This window comes from Heloderma suspectum, chromosome 7 (assembly GCF_057233095.1).
Source record: "Heloderma suspectum isolate Gila_16-S chromosome 7, 16-S_ref, whole genome shotgun sequence".
NCBI classification, from domain to species: domain Eukaryota; kingdom Metazoa; phylum Chordata; class Lepidosauria; order Squamata; family Helodermatidae; genus Heloderma; species Heloderma suspectum.
Window position 1 is genome coordinate 36616608 of NC_139464.1, and position 12152 is coordinate 36628759.

Genomic DNA, 12152 nt, shown 5'->3' on the forward strand with positions numbered 1-12152 from the left:
GCACAGATTTAAAGCAGTGGAAGCTGGTGGTTCCGATGTCAGTGGGTGGTGAATCTGCTCTGGGTTTCAGTGAGAACCAGTCAGAACTCTAAAGGAGCTATCCAAGGTGAATAAGCATTTATGGAATAAAACAGGAGCTACCAGCCTCCAATGATTTAAAGTAATGTCTGTTTTGGCCCATATTCTAGTATCGTGTGTGTATGGATGCATATGACAGTAGAGCTACCTGTTTCTCAAAGATCTCACTAGTGAGAATTTGCCCACCAACCCATGTGACTTCACTACCCATGTGTTTTCACTCACTCTCTTCCTCTTGGCAGAATAGAAAACAGGATTACATGATGCATTCCCAGAATGTATTGCCAGCATGACAGTTCAAAACAATGTTGTTTTGTACAGTGCAGGAAATGTGTCTTTCTTGAGAGAAAGTTAATCTTACATTGTCTGCAGTAGGATCCATCTATTTAAATATAAAACATTAAGCGATGAATCCATGAATAAATGGCTTATTGCCAAACATTTAGGGCACATTGTGGGAAATGGGAAAGGTGGGCTAAAGGAATCATCATGATGGATACAAATAAGGGAACAGAATCCATAACAGCACCCACATCTTACTACTGTTAGTCAACATCCATCATCCTTTCCATTGTACCAGAGCCAAATATAGTGACAACACAAACAAAACACCACCAGAAAAACCTTAGTATTTTATAAAGGTTATCTCTGTACCTCACAGCTGTCATTCTGGCATGAGACAGCATTGGTTTTCCAAAAAAACCCATCTCTATACAGCCTAACCAACAGAAAGTGGCCCTAGCTTCCATATGTAGTATTTCTATAGATTTAAAATGGTTCAACAAAAACTGATGTTTCACATATATTGCACATTCTTAACAAGAGCCTTCTTAAGAAGAAGCTGGCTACCTCTGCTAGATGCTGGCAATGCAATGTGGACAATACCTCACTGAGATATATGATGTGAGTATGTCCTATAGTGGCTTCTACTTTGGGGTTGGAAGTCATTGCTTGTATAAACGTGTTTGAAAAATCTGTGATAATTGCAGATGTTCATGCACTCTTAAATTATATTCCTGTGAGGTGGGGACTAACAGATGGACAGCAAAAGTGGACTTCCAGAGCCCTTACAGTTGTAAAGAGACTCATACTTCAAGCCTGGAAGGATAAACACCCATCCCCTATCATTCAGTGGTCTGAGGATCTTACTGTTCTTGCTACAAGTGAATGCATCTCATAAGGTCATCGACTTCATATGGGTGCTTATTTACATATATACATAATTGTAGTCCAAAACATCTGGAGGGCACCAGAATCAGTCAGATATAAAAGAAAGTAGTACTGCTGCCTTCCTTAATGTGGCGCACCATTACATTGGGGAAAGTTGGCCTACTTTACTATTTAGGCCAGATTTCTGGCACTCCCTATAATGTAAGCAAATGGGGTCATGTGATAATTCACAGCTGGTGGGGAAGATGGGAGGAAGAGACTTTCAGTCCCTCCCTTGCCAACAGATCCCACCCACCCCACAGGTCTCCACTGCTGGGTTTCTTGAGGAGTCACCTTAGCATATATTCAGAATTAATGTCCATTTCTTATTGTGCAAGAGACCACTGGTCAAAGCATGATGTTCTAATTTAAGAAAAGTGTCCATTTTTGTTTATTTGTTTGTCTTGCCAGAGTTGGCTTTTATGATAGCTCTCTCTATCTACTGGGAAGCCTGTAGCTGTGCCAAGATGCAGCCACATCCGTTTAAATGGCAACAATTCGTATCATTTCTCGCAAAAAGTCACAGGGATTCTGTCTTATGTTTACCTTCTTCTTCAATTGCTTCATCAAAATGCCAGTGCAATGATGGGCAGCCTGCTTAAGGATGATGCATTAGAAACCATCTTCTACATTAACTGAAAATAAATGCTTAAAATAACAACAAGAAGAAGAGAGAAATGGGAGTTCCATCAATGGCAAAGTTTTGGCTGACAGTTGTATGCCCAGGCTTTGTAAACTCTGTCTCAGCACTGCTGTCCTTAGGCAGACGGTGACAAAAAACAGGAATCTCATAATCTAAACTTTAAATTAAAAAATGGTAGTGGGTAAGGGCAACAAAATGCTCTCAGTGCTGGGTGGCGATCTGGGGAGCTGAATTTTAATCACATGGGTGGCACAGCCTGCTCACCTCTCTCTCTTTCTCCCTCTTTGTTGGATCATTTCCACTTTGAGCTCAGTACACAGACCATCTATTGAGCAAGTCGTATTCAGCAGCAAGTATTATTCAAGACTAGATGCTTGTTTTGTTGAGTCTAAAGGGGAAAAAAGTAAGAAGACTCCCTTCTTTCCTTTTTATGTTCTGTAGGCTGTCTTGAACTTCCTTCAGAGAAGAACTGAGTGCCACAGTTTGAGAAACATTAGCACAGGACCTTTTCAAAGGGGGTGAAAGGATGGTGTATGGTGGGGGTTGGGGTGGATAGAGATTTGACAAGAGAAGGAACTGCATTGTTGCTTTTGCAGGCTTCTTTAATATTTATATAGCGGAAAAGATGGAGAGTCTGAAGTTTTCCTGTAACAGATGGAATTACATCTATATGGTGGCTGCTTTGTATAGTGGACCTTTTGGGTATAACAGCCTGTTGTGTGGGCTGACCACAATGGAATTGCAGTTTTCCCCATGGTCCCTCAAGCCAACGCCAGGAATATTTGCAGGGCCACTCCAAGAAATTTGCTGCCTGAGGTGAAACAGCAAATGGTGCCTCCTTCCCCTGCCGGTCAAGGTGCTTACTACCCAAGACTAGCCAAGCTATTTTGGCATCTGAGACAGAAAATCCCACAAGTGCCTCTCTTTCCTGCTGGTAGTAAAAATACAACAACAATAACAACAACAACGACAACAAGAACGATAATAATGTGAATAACTAACAATTTGCTGCTCTTTCATGACTCCCAGAATCAGCTGCCTGAGGCAACCACCTCAATCTGTCTAATGGTAGGAGCTCCCTGGGAGTCTGTAGAGACAAAAACCATGGTGTGTGGAGGTACTGAATGCAGGTTGCTTGCCATGTGGATGTTTTTGGCAGCCCAAGCTACCCTGATTTCCGTGTTGTGTACCTAGTAATTTCATCTAGATCAGGTTTCCCCATCCTGCTGCCCCCCAGATGGTTTTTGGACTACACCCCTCCTCCTACGTGGACCATTGACCATGCTGGCTGGGGCTGATGGGAGTTATAGTCCAAAACAACTGGAGGCCCCCAGGTTGGGGAAGGCTGACCTAGACCCTCTGGCTGCCACAAATCTGAGCCTACAAGAGAAGAGTGTTTTTTGATTAGTTGCCATGGATGTATATCATGAGGAAAAGAAAACACTGGAAAATTCCTATGAATCTTTCAGGGAGAAATTGTGAGGAAAGAGTCAATAAGAATTTAATTTGTTATAATAGCTTACTGAAGCTCATTGAGTTCCATAAATTCTTGGCCCCAGGCCTGCAGAACATACTTTTTAGTTATAGGCCTCTCTCAAGTCTGACTTCTTGGGCCAAACGTAAAATATCTGATGTTCACAGGATGACATTTTAAATAGCTCCTATGAGGAGGAGCGGAAATGTGGAAAGTTGTGGAACTTTTATGTACCTTCAGGAGCATGTCTTTAGATTTTTTTGGCCCCACTCAGATCCAGGAGCTTTATGAATGTATTATATGGCTAAAATTTATAGGGACAAATCTATGAGCAGAATTTAACCAGAATCTGTGATCCTGCCCATGAAACCATTCCTTCTCATACTGTCCTGTTCAGCAAGTGTTGTGTGAATTCTGCAATTCCACAACCACCCTGCCAAAGTTAGTACTGGACGAAGAATTCAGCCCTCTAAGCATCTCAGCAAGTTTCCAGGTTTTAATCCTGGTGAAATCTCAGAAAGCAGAGGAATACCAGAGTATTGTGGCGTTTTAAAGTCTAACAAGTTTATTATGGCATAAGTATTTGTGGACTAGAGTCCACTTTACCTGATAACTCTTAGTTGTTTCTGCTACAGCAGACCAGCATGGCTACCCATCTGGGAATAGAAACCAAAGAGATGCTGAACAGGTTTTTAGATGGTCAAGGTGAGGCTTTAATGTCTGTATAGTCGTTTGTCCTTCTCCATGAGTCATAGAAGCAGAATGAATTGCAAAATTGACAAATATATGCACATTGCCTTAATACGCTTAATTTGCACATGCCACAGAATAATAATTATTATTCATTTTTTATTATTTTAAAATACTTCTATGCCACCTGTCTTGTGAAAACAGATCCAGGCAGTGTACAACAATAAAAACCATTAGACAAATCTAGACAGAGATACAGAAATAAAGAAAACATGCTAAATCATAACTGAGAACTGAAGTTACATAACTGCAAAAATGTATTCTATTTTTTCCTTTGTAGAGCACAGTTTTTGGAGACTTGTCTTAAGCATATTCCCGCTCCTTTGTCTGAATTATAACCCCAGGCTACTAATGTGCCAGTGGGCTTTGTCGTCAGGCTCTGTAATACACACATCAGAGAAAAGAAACGCACCACATGAACCTCCAGTGAACCTCTTTGCCTTGTTTGCTGACAGTGACAGATAGTGTATCCAGTCCATTCAGACTTGTGTTTTAGGACTGTTCCTGCCTCCTTAACAGGGCTGATGTATTTCCTCTGTGGAGGACTCCTGTGCCTTTAAGCATTCTGGAGGGCTGCTCTGCAATGCAATGCTGCAGTGTTCAGAAGGAGGCAGCAGGTGGCAATTAACCCTGTAACCTTGGCAACCATGGTTGTTATAGTTAGCAGGGGGTGGAAGACTAGAGAATGTGTTGGCTGAGGGGCAAGAAAGAAGAGGCCCAAAGAGCTGGATTGTGAGCTGGAGGAATAAGTTGGCCCCGTATATGGGATGGAGGCTTCCCATGGGAGCACAGCCACCAAGTGGGCGCATGGCTTGGCAGCCCTTAAAAAAGAACATTTCAACAGGTGCAGTGGCCAGAGAAGCTCTATCCTTTGCAGTTTTCCATTCTGTTGTCACAATACAGGCCCGCTGTCCCATACTGGATGCAGTGGTGCTATTCCTTAATATCCTAGGGAGGGGCAGTTGTCATGGAAAACTAATCTACGAATTCTGGGGGAAGTGGGACCTTTTGTAACCCTGAGCCATTGCCTAAGGCTGGAACCATGCGGTGCAGTCTCTCTTCTTTGTCGAACCTCTGTGAGTAGTCTTATGAATTCTAGCCTAGTTCTCTTGAATAGTAAATGAGAGGGTAAATCTATGCCTGGGCTGCACTACTTCAGACTTGCAGGTGCATGTTCATATGATGGGATGCTCCTCCATTAAGGAAAAAAAATCCCTGCGTATAGAAAACTAGCACATCAGGGAGAAGGGGCCTACTTCTTGATGAACTGCTTTTCTATGTGGATGGATGGATTGACTGGAGGAGCATTCAGTCCTGTGAGGCCCCACTTGCAGCCTAAAGTGGTACAGTACAAGCACAGGTTTATCACCTAGGAGCATAGGAAGCTGCCTTGTACTGAGTAATACCACTATTTCATCTAGCCCGCTATTGTCAACACTGACTGGCAGTGGCTCTCCAGGGTTTCAGGCAAGAGTTTTTTCAGCTCTACCTGGAGATGCTGGAGATTGAACCTGGGACCTTCCGTATGCAAAGCATGTGCTCTACCATTGTGCTAGGGCCCTTCCTCAAGAAACCATGCCTTGTGCTGGTTTCCTGTCAACCTCTCCCACCCCTCTGCCAATGCTCTGGGCTACTATTTGCCCTTGAAGTTGCTGGTCTGTCATCTAAGGCCCTCCTCCAGGTGCCTCCTTCAAGGAAGGCTTGGAAGGTGGCAACAAGGGAGAGGGCTTTTTTGGTGCTGGTGTTTTTTTGTTTGCTTGCTTTTTTCATTTGTTTGTGCCTGCTATTAGGCAGGCACAAATAGCAACCCAAGGGGTGCAATTTTCAGCAGGAAACTGGTGGGGAGAGTCGATACGGACCAGGAGCAAGCATATTCCAGATAAGGGGCCAACGTAGTTGCTTTTCCTTCAGAATAAACATGGCAAGCTTGAGCACACTTTTTAGAAAACTTGAATAGCCTTACATGGCTTGGCACCATCATGAAGCGACCCGTACACTACGTTCATCATCTAAGGTGTGCTGATCTATGATCATAATAAAATCTATCTGTCTATCATCTAAGGCCCTCCTCTAGGTGCCTCCTCCAAGGGAGGCTCGGAAGATGGCAACAAGGGAGAGGACCTTCTCGGTGGTGGCTCCTGAATTATGGAATGATCCCCACAGCGAGGCCCACCTGGCACCAACATTGTTATCTTTTCAGCGCCAGGTTAAGACCTTCCTCTTCTCTCAGGCATTTGGCAGCATACCATGAAGTTTAAAGCAGGATTTATAAGATTTATAGTTCGGTTGATTGCTTAATTTTTTTAGATATATGTGTGTCTCTGTGTGAGCTGTTTGTTTATATGTTTGTATGTAAATGGTTTTATAACGTATTTTAAGGTTTTTAATCTTGTTAACCACCCAGGGAGCTTCAGGTATTGGGCAGTATAGAAATGTAATAAATGAAATGAAATGAATAACATAATGGCTGGGTTCACACATCCCGCTTAATCCATGGCGGGTGGCAAGCTAAACTGGGTAAGCTGTTATGCAAACAACCTACTTTCAATCTGTTTTTAAATCTGTATTTTAAATCTCTGCATTGCTGCTAGGTTTTATTCTGGTTGTACTGTTATCCTGTGGTTTTAAGCTTTCATATTTTATATTGTTTTATGCTGTACTTTGTGGTTTTAATTTTTCTGAACCACCCAGAGCTTCAGCTATTGCGCAGTATAGAAATGAATACATACATACATACATACTGTGTTCCCATCACACAATCAGGCAAACAAGCTACACAGAGTAGTATATTTCACTCCCCCTCACTTCCTCCTCCTCTTCCTGTTGTCCTCCCGCCCAGCCAGGCAGGTATCCCAGCTTCCTTTAGGGTGAGAATAGAGATCTCTTGGGAGGAGCAGAGCAGCAGCAGCATTTTTGGCCGCTCTTGCCAACCAGCTCCATAGGCGATCTCCATAACCCACGCTGGCAGAACAGAAAACATGCTAACCCACCATAAGTAAAATAACCTTTACCGTGGGTTCTGAGGGTGGCTTATTTGGGGGAAATTACCCACCATGGGGGGCAACATCCCACAGACAACACTTTAACCCATCGTGGGTTGTTCTGGAAAATAAACCATCATGGGTTAGTGTGTTGTGTGAACCCAGTTAGAGTATCATCTGCCCTTACAACTCTATGGTAAAGAGGAAATGATCTCTCATCAGCCTTTCAGTGGAAGTTCTTTTCCACATTTCAATGCAACTGCACAAAGAAGCAGCATGACCACTTGTCACACGTGAAAGATGGAGCTGGGAGTTGCATATTTCCAGAGATACCAATTCCCTCTTTTGCACGTTACCATGGAAGTAAAAAAGAAGCAGCTGAATTCACCGTGCTTCCCATTCAGATCCTTCTTATAACATCTGAAGCAACTCAAATGGAGCAATGCTCCGAGGAACTATCTTCAGTCACTACTCTATCTCAAGAGGAAAGGTGATCATGGAAAAAATCTTCAAGAGGGTATTGGTTGAAGCAACCTTCCCTAACTTGGTGCCCTCTAGATGTTTTGAACTTCAACTCCTATCAGCCCCAGGCAGCATACCCAATGCTCAGGAATGCGACCAAAACATCTGGGGGGTACCAGGTTGGGAAAGGCTGGAGAGAGTTGGTTGGAATGTGTCATCTCCAGTTTTAAGCGTAGCAGCTGTTTGCCATGTGTGGTTCTGAATTTGCTGCTGATGTGCACAAAGTTTGTAAAGAATACTGGAGTTCGTCTGTATAATGCGGGTTGGATTTGGGAACTTAGTTTCATGACTCTTCAAATGAATATTGAGGTTTAAAACTATGAAAAATTAGTTTGTGAGAGATGAGATAGTGTGACAATAAAATAATATATGACATGGTTTATATAAAAAAATGCTTTCTAGTGTTAGGGAAGTTAGTATCAAGATCATATTTCTAGACCTCTTGGAAATAATTGGCTTGTATAGCTTATTTATTACGATACTGTGCAACTCTTGCTCGCTTGGCTTAACTCAAGAGTTCCCAGCCAAACCGACTGCTGCCCCTTTCCACAGTGAGGCTTTTGTTGATGACTGCAGCTTTCTTCCTGGCATAGTCAGACTGTTCCATGCCATCACACCAGCTTAGCTCATTGGAGGTTTCACTGCTACAAGCATGGCACAATACAGATAGATTATTAAAAAATCTAATCATATGGAATTGTATATATAAAAGAAAAGATTATGTTAAAATTTGTCTGCCTGCCTGCCTGCCTGCCTGCGAGAGAGAGAGAGAGAGAGAGAGAGAGAGAGAGAGAGGATGGATACTCTGTATTGGAAACACAGGTTTCTAAGAATCAAAGTCCATTTCATTCATTTATATTTATTTATCTTGTACATTTCTATTCCCAATAACTAATGTTCTCTGGGAGGATTATTGTTGTTGTTCAGTCGTTAAGTCGTGTCTGACTCTTCGTGACCGCATGGACCATAGCACGACAGGCCTTCCTGTCCTCCGCTCTCTCCCGGAGTGTGCTCAAGTTCATATTCATTGCATCAGTGATGCTATCTAGCCATCTCATCCTCTGCCGTCCCCTTCTCCTTTTGCCTTCGATCTTTCCCAGCATCAGGGTCTTTTCCAGGGAGTTTTCTCTTCGCATTAGGTGGCCAAAATATTTGCGCTTCAGCTTCAGTATCTGTCCTTCCAATGAGCACTCAGGGTTGATTTCCTTTAGGATGGACTGATTTGACCTCCTTGCAGTCTGGGGGACTCGTAAGAGTCTTCTCCAGCACCACAGTTCGAAAGCATCGATTCTTCGGTGCTCAGCCTTCCGTATAGTCCAGCTCTCACAGCCATACGTTACTACTGGGAAAACCATAGCTTTGATTATATGGACCTTTGTCGGCAAGGTGATGTCTCTGCTTCTTACTATGCTGTCTAGGTTTGCCATAGCTTTCCTCCCAAGGAGCAAGCGTCTTTCAGTTTCATGGCTACAGTCACCGTCTGCAGTGATCTTGGAGCCCAAGAAAATAACATCTGTCACTGCTTCCATTTCTTCCCCTTCTATATGCCAGGAAGTGATGGGGCCAGATGCCATGATCTTTGTTTTTTAAATGTTGAGTTTCAAACCAGCTTTTGCACTCTCCTCTTTCACCATCCACAAGAGGCTCTTTAGATCCTCTTCGCTTTCTGCCATTAGGGTGGTATCGTCTGCGTATCTGAGGTTGTTGATAATTCTCCCGGCAATCTTAATTCCGACCTGTGATTCATCCAACCCGGCTTTTCTCATGATGTACTCTGCATATAAGTTAAATAAGCAGGGCGACAATATGCAGCCTTGTCGTACTCCTTTCCCAATTTTGAACCAATCGGTTATTCCATGTCTGGTACTTACTGTTGCTTCTTGACCCTCGTACAGGTTTCTCAGGAGACAGGTAAGGTGGTCTGGTACTCCCATCTCTTTAAGAATTTGCCAGAGTTTGTTGTGATCCACACATTCAAAGGCTGTAGCATAGTCAATGAAGCAGAAATAGATGTTTTTCTGGAATTCTCTTGCTTTCTCCATGATTCAGCGAATGTTGGCGATTTGATCTCTAGTTCCTCTGCCTCTTCTAAACCCAGCTTGTACTTCCGGTAGTTCTCGGTTCACATACTGCTGAAGCCTAGCTTGTAGGATTTTGAGTATAACCTTGCTGGCATGTGAAATCAGCGCAATTGTACGGTAGTTTGAACACTCTTGGCATTGCCCTTCTTTGGAACTGGAATATAAACTGACCTTTTCCAGTCTTGTGGCCACTGTTGAGTGTTCCAAATTTGTTGGCATATTGAGTGCAACACTTTAACAGCATCATCTTTTAGGATTTTCAATAGCTCAGCTGGAATACTGTCATCTCCGCTAGCTTTGTTGTTAGTAATGCTTCCTAAGGCCCACTTGACTTCACTCTCGAGGATGTCCGGTTCAAGTTCAGTGACCGCACTATCATGGCTATCAGGGACATTAAGATCTTTCCTGTATAGTTCTTCTGTGTATTCTTTCCACCTCTTCTTAAGCTCATCTGCTTCTGTTAGCTCCCTGCCTTCTTTGTCCTTTATCATGCCCGTCTTTGCACAAAATGTTCCCTTGAGATCTCTGATTTTCTTGAAGAGATCTCTAGTCTTTCCCATTCTATTGTTTTCTTCAATTTCTTTGCATTGTTCATTTAAGAAGGCCTTCTTGTCTCTCCTTGCTGTTCTCTGGAAATCTGCATTCAGTTGGGTATATCTTCCCCTTTCTCCCTTGCTTTTCGCTTCCCTTCTTTCCTCAGCTACTTGTAAAGCCTCATCAGACAGCCACTTTGCTTTCTTGCATATCTTTTTCTTTGGGATGGATTGAGTTGCTGCCTCCTGAACAATGTTACGGACCTCTCTCCATAGTTCCTCAGGCACTCTTGTCTATCAGGTCTAATCCCTGAAATCTATTTGTCACCTCCACTGTATATTCATAAGGGATATGATTTAGGTCATATCTGAATGGTTTAGTGGTTTTCCCTACGTTCTTCAATTTAAGCCAAAATTTTGCAACAAGGAGCTCATGATCTGAGCCACAGTCAGCTCCAGGTCTTGTTTTTACTGACTGTATAGAGCTTCTCCATCTTTGGCTGCAAAGGACATAATCAATATTATTTCAATATTGACCATCTGGTGATGTCCATGTGTAGAGTCGCCTCTTGTGCTGTTGGAAAAGAGTGTTTGCTATGATCAGCGTGTTCTCTTGGCAAAACTCTATTAGCCTTTGTCCAAACAGAGTTTTGTAGGCCCTATTTTCCTAGCTCCCCAAGGGGTTAGCCAAAGAGCAGCCCCCATTGTTAGCCCCTCTACTGACAAAAGCCCCCTGGACTTGTTCCGCCTCCTCACCATTGCAACCTGCTTGTTCACCTGCCTCTCACTTTGGCACAGACACTGGAGACAGCGGTAAGAAGGAGATGCCACAGCCTACTTGCTTCCTGGCTCTCTGCCTGTCTAGCAAGCAGGTGGTAGCGATAATGAGAAAGAGAACAAGGAGCAATAGCAGCTGGTGACAATGGTGGTGAGAAAGTAGCCTCGTTGAGGGAAGGGGCCCCTGCGGGCTCTCAAAAAAAATGGAGCTCACACTGGACTCTCCAAAAGGAAGTTCAAACTGAGTTTGTAGCTCAAAATGAATCTGAATCCCCATTCCGGTCTTATAATAAGGAAAAAAGCTTGAGGACTGGGGGGGCGGGGGCAGAGATGACCATCCACAGCTTCTGACATTGACCAACCAATATCTTAGAAGTCTCTAGAGATGGCAGAATGTAGGGCTTTTGGATAGCCAATAGGGAAACTCATTGTAGGAGCATTCTTATGCTCATTCAAAATTAATGGTTGGAGGAATTTATCTTTTGGGGCTGGTCAGACTGGGAAGAGCAAATATTTAGGGGTGATTCAAGTAGAGTGGGCAGGTGTTATCTCAGCTATATGGAAATGGGGTACCTAAAAAGGACAAACTGGCGTTGTGAATTCTCAAACAGAGCTTTGCCCTTTTAAAATGGCTGTAGCTATATCAAACATGCACTATAATAGCAACCAGGGCCAGATCTACACCTCGTGTCATATCGATAGGATCCCATCATGGTGATGCTACACCCCCCTTGGGCATTTATACCTCATAGTGCACACAATATCATCCATTGTGGTATTTTGAATAATACAGAATAAAAAGCAGGAAATAATGCTAGAAAAGCAGTATTCGGAATTTGTAATGTGCCTCAGCAGTAATCAATGCACTTTAATACTGATGAAAAGCAGTAGTGTAGACCCAGTCCAGTTTGCATAAACTAAATGGTTATATTTTTATAGAATCATAGAATAGTAGGGTTGGAAGGGGCCTATAAGACCACCGAGTACAGCCCCCTGCTCAATGCAGGAATCTAAGTCAAAGCATCCCTGACAGATGGCTGTCCAGCTTCATCTTGAATGCCTCCAGAGAGCTCACCACCTCCCTAGGTAATCAGTTCCATTGTC

The 12152-nt window shown here is 43.2% G+C and overlaps 1 protein-coding gene across 1 annotated transcript in view; it reads left to right on the plus strand.

Moving 5' to 3' along the window:
* Positions 1 to 4048: 4048 nt before the first annotated feature.
* Positions 4049 to 12152, plus strand: part of RFX4 (regulatory factor X4) — a 110520-nt gene continuing 102416 nt past the window's right edge. The window contains exon 1 of the mRNA XM_084811884.1: positions 4049 to 4109. Coding sequence (XP_084668010.1) covers positions 4049 to 4109 — 61 coding nt within the window. The remainder of the gene's footprint in view (positions 4110 to 12152) is intronic.